A 4,602-nucleotide genomic window follows, 5' to 3' on the forward strand; every position below is an offset into this window, starting at 1 on the left:
TATCTGGATCATTTGCTTCACCATTTTCTGCTGGATTCTTAGAAATTGTATGTTTTCTGTAACAACTTTTCTCCCTGGGAGTTTAGGTCTATGCCATTTCATGTTACCTCTGATTAAATTTTTGCACCTATTGGCTTGTGCATTGGAAGTCTACATCTGACATGACAGATTCTCTGAGATAGCTTCTCTTATTTCTCTGCTCTAATCTTTGCATCCTCAGTCATATGTGATTATTTATATTGGCATGCACATTTTACAAAAGCCTTGAAAAGGTGCAACATTCATTTTGCTATAACTTTGCTTTCACAATTGTCCCATGGAACTTGCTTTCCACTTTGGTATCTTCCTATCATATAGCACTCGTAGCACTTCTCCATTTATTCTGTTTGGTATTATGGTAGCTAACATTAAATAATTCAATAGCTCAGGTATTTGGCTAGGAATTGCTTCATTTCGGTGTTTTGTGGTGGTCTTGCTTAATGACTTTCTATATAACAAATCTTAATTGCCAATGGTAATTAGAGAAATATTGCTGTCAATAGATGGAAAGCTATTTTTTAGAATCTTATTCACTTGAATATTTTGTTCTGCTGCTTAATGCTATGCTCCATTCATTTGCCAGTTAGGGTGTTTGATCTGCAAACGCTTACTTGGTCAAACTTGAAGACTTATGGAAAGCCACCGGTATGTATGTTTATGTCATGATACTCTTTCCCCTTTGAGTAGCTTCAATTTCATGACATCCCTGCTTCTGATTTTGAGATAACTCCCCCTTCTTGATGTTTCCTATCTAAAATGCTGTTTTCTTCGATACATTCAGTCCTAAGATTTGAGTTCCTTCAGAATTACCTTTCCTTTTATTTGAATTCCTTCAGGATTACCTTTCCTTTTATGATTTCTTTTGTCATTTTTCACATCTGGGTTAAGGAGAGAGAACATAACTAGTCTGCTTTCCAAATGAAGTATTGATAATTTTGTTAAAGTTGTTTGGTAGGTTGGAAAGTTTGAAAATGGAGAAGTGAAGTTGCCTCCACTTTTTCTTCCTTCTATCAAACAAGAGAAAATTTTCTTACCTCTCTATGTTCACTCCTTCATCCTGCTTTTCCCCTTTTCACCCAAACTAAACATAGCGCGGGCTTAACATGAATTGGTCATCTTTGGTCTTATCCATGTTAACTTCAAGTATAATGAAATAAGTACACTAATTATTCTGTATTTTCATCTGACTAAAAAATAAAATTCCCATTTGCTTTTGCAGTTATCTCGTGGAGGTCATTCTGTTACCCCTGCAGGAACAAGCTTAGTCATATTTGGTGGCCAAGATGCAAATCGATCTCTTTTGAATGATCTTCACATTCTAGACTTGGAAACCATGACCTGGGATGAAATGGACACATTGTAAGATGCTTTCAGGAAGTTTAAGCATCTTTGTTTCCCCTTAATACTTTCTTGCTTACCTGTTGAAGTACAAGCAAATTCATCTCCATCTATGTGTCTGTGTCACAAGTTTACGCTTTTCACAAGAGAATACATTGTCAGGCTAGCTTGCTCTTACTGTTTGTGTGCATAGGTACAATCTCCCATGGTCAAAGTCTGATAGGTAAAAAAAAAACTAATAGGTTTATGATATTCTTAATATCTTCTCTTTGAAATCTTATCGCCGCAAGTGCTTAGCGGCAATATACCTTTATCAATGTGCAATATCCTAGTGGTCGTAGCATTTCATGTTATATAGAATCCTTATTTATTCACCTAGCTCTTTTCTTTTGGTAGGGGGGTGCCTCCTTCTCCAAGGTCTGATCATGCTGCTGCAGTACATGCTGAGCGATACCTTCTTCTTTTTGGCGGGGGCTCTCATGCTACTTGTTTCAATGATCTGCATGTCCTTGATTTACAAACTGTGAGATAGCGCATTCAGTTTTTTATTGTCGCAAAGGTGCTCAAGACGATTCTTTATTTATAACGGGTAATCTTTTTATGTTCTACTTTTGTAGATGCAGTGGTCAACGCCTACTCAACAGGGTGAAATACCAAGTCCACGTGCTGGCCATGCTGGTGTGACAGTTGGAGAGAATTGGTTTATTACTGGTGGAGGCAACAATAAGAGTGGTATGCATTTGTCTTCTTACCAATTTACTTGGGATCACAACAATTCTAACTTCCTATTTTTATTTTCGAGAACAGTAAATGGCAAGTAGTACTAACTACTAAGTGCTTGCTGTGTTATTTGCATCAACGAAACTTCTCACTGTCGTTTATTTTAGGATCTTTTACTTTTCTCTTTCCTTCAGCAAGGGCTGATGATACAAGTTAGAACTTCAAATCTAAAACGGAGTTATTGTTGACATGCATATCTTCAACGTTTTATTTACCTTTTTTCGAATTTTAGCTGTCACAGCTTAAATTCTCATATTATGCCTTGATATAAAGAACCAAGACAGTCTTGTAAACCTCTTTGATATTACATCTGAAGGGCTTAATCTTATAAGAAAAGTAACCAATTCTGTAATCATTCAATCAATCAAATTCCTTCTTTTCGAGGCTGGGTGTAATTTCCTTTTTATAATTCTCTCCCAGGAGAAGGTAGAAATGGTTAATTGTGCAACCCTTTTTTCACAAGGTAGTGTCATGTGAAAGGAAGCAAATTCTAATTTCAAATCATATAATAAGCTGTGTTGAGTGTGATTTATGGTAGAATTTGGGCTTCTGCAATGCAATGAAAGGTAGCAGATCCGATTCAACTGCACTTTTTTGGTCTTTGTGCTGCTGCAGTACGAGTGGTTCCATAATGTTTAATCTGGATAAATTATGCTTATCCAGATAGGAGGACATTACATGATGTTGGCGATTCTGTGAATTTAATCTTCCTTCAAAATTGTTAATTTTTGTCAACCAGTGCCAAACTTCATGTATTTATTCTATTTTCCCTCTTTTGTACTTACTGCAGGGGTCTCTGAAACTGTTGTTCTCAACATGTCTACACTGGGTTGGTCCATCGTAACAACTGTACAAGGGCGTGTTCCTCTTGCTAGTGAGGTATTTAATGTTCCGACTGTTGTTTGGGTTTTTAAACCACCAACTAGTTTATTTTCTTATAATTAAGCATTTGGTGGTTAGGCTACAAAGCCTTCTTTTGTCTATTATAGTGATGGTGAACTAGAAGTTATCTTGATTGGACTATCCTAATTTGAGCTTGTTGTCTGTAATATTGATATTCTGCATGTAGCTTTTCGTCATGCTTTCTTCTCCTTAATATTGGCCTCAGTTTCTGTTCTTGAATATGGTCAACACTCTGATCTAATCTGTGATATGCATCAACGTGAGTTGAGGCTGTGGAGTTCGACTTGCAGAAGATTATCCATCAAAGTTCATGAGCAGTTGTATTGTCTGATATCCTTCATTCCTGATATTCCGTGGGTGCTGAAGACAAGTTTGACTAAAATCCAAATTGACCATAGTATCACTCTAATTGTTTCTCTAGCTTACTCTAATTGTTACTTTAGCTTACACCTAAACGGGTATATGTCATGGTTGAATCATGAATGATACTGTTCTGAAACTGATGTGTACAACAATGAAACAATGCTGAAAATTGTTGGAACTCTTGATGAACTAGAGCAAGACTATTTTGTTGTTCTTACTCATCATATGAGACTGAAATGTATATTACTGGCTTGGGATTGTATGGATTTTCCGTTAATAAATTATGGCATGTTAGGTCTGAGCATATGCAAAGTTTGATATTATGTTTCTGTATATCTGAATACTAAAATCTTAATTAATTGTGAATTAAAATAATTCTTTTGTCAACAGGGATTGAGTTTGGTGTTGTGTTCATATAATGGTGAAGATATCCTAGTTTCTTTTGGGGGATACAATGGACGGTATAGTAATGAGGTGAGGTTGCTAATGATTCTCCTTTGCTGGTACAGATGAACTTTTCTCTTTCACCTTTCCACTCTCAGATCAGACCTATATGGCAGCTAGTGGGTTGCTTGGTTTCTTTATCCCTGTTATGACTTCTTAATATAACTTGTTGTGGCTTTGCTTATTCTTTGTAAGATCAATGTACTGAAACCAAGCCACAAATCAACTTTGCAATCTATGGAGACTCCTGTACCTGATAGTGTTTCAGCAATGCAAAATGCTACTAATGCCACCAGGGATTTGGAGTCAGATATTGCAACAGTCCAAGAAGGAAAAATCAGGGAAATCGTGATGGACAACATTGAGTCTGAACCAATGGTATTATGATATCTCAAATATGTTATCTTGCATTAATTGATAGTGATATGGATGCTAGTTTGGTTACTTGGCTTAAGAAACAGACCTTCAGTTTAGTTTGGTTAACTTCTTTCTTTAAGACAGCAGGTATGTCGGTCTATAAAGCTGGATGTCAAAGTCCAGATACGATTTGTACTCTGATTAGAAAATAAATATGCATGCCTTAATCTAGTAGGTGAAAGGACGTGCTTTTCAAGTAACGAGTTAGTTCTCCTTAATCTAGTAGGTGAATGGATGTGCGTTTCAAGCATTGAACTCTCTTGAAGTTCTCAACTCTGATTAATTGAATCCCTTCAAAGAATAGATCTAACCCATTGT

The 4,602-nt window shown here is 36.3% G+C and overlaps 1 protein-coding gene across 1 annotated transcript; it reads left to right on the forward strand.

Annotated features, from left to right (window-relative positions):
• Positions 1–622: 622 nt before the first annotated feature.
• LOC107839587 (acyl-CoA-binding domain-containing protein 4) lies at positions 623–4,245 on the forward strand (the record flags this gene model as incomplete). The annotated part of the gene is given in 7 exon segments (XM_047402206.1): positions 623–684; positions 1,259–1,398; positions 1,774–1,900; positions 1,995–2,109; positions 2,948–3,036; positions 3,814–3,897; positions 4,063–4,245. Coding segments are annotated over 7 exon segments (800 nt in total), but the record flags the coding sequence as incomplete, so codon positions are not given.
• Positions 4,246–4,602: the final 357 nt, after the last annotated feature.

Source organism: Capsicum annuum, unplaced genomic scaffold (genome assembly GCF_002878395.1).
Source record: "Capsicum annuum cultivar UCD-10X-F1 unplaced genomic scaffold, UCD10Xv1.1 ctg1642, whole genome shotgun sequence".
NCBI classification, from domain to species: Eukaryota; Viridiplantae; Streptophyta; class Magnoliopsida; order Solanales; family Solanaceae; genus Capsicum; species Capsicum annuum.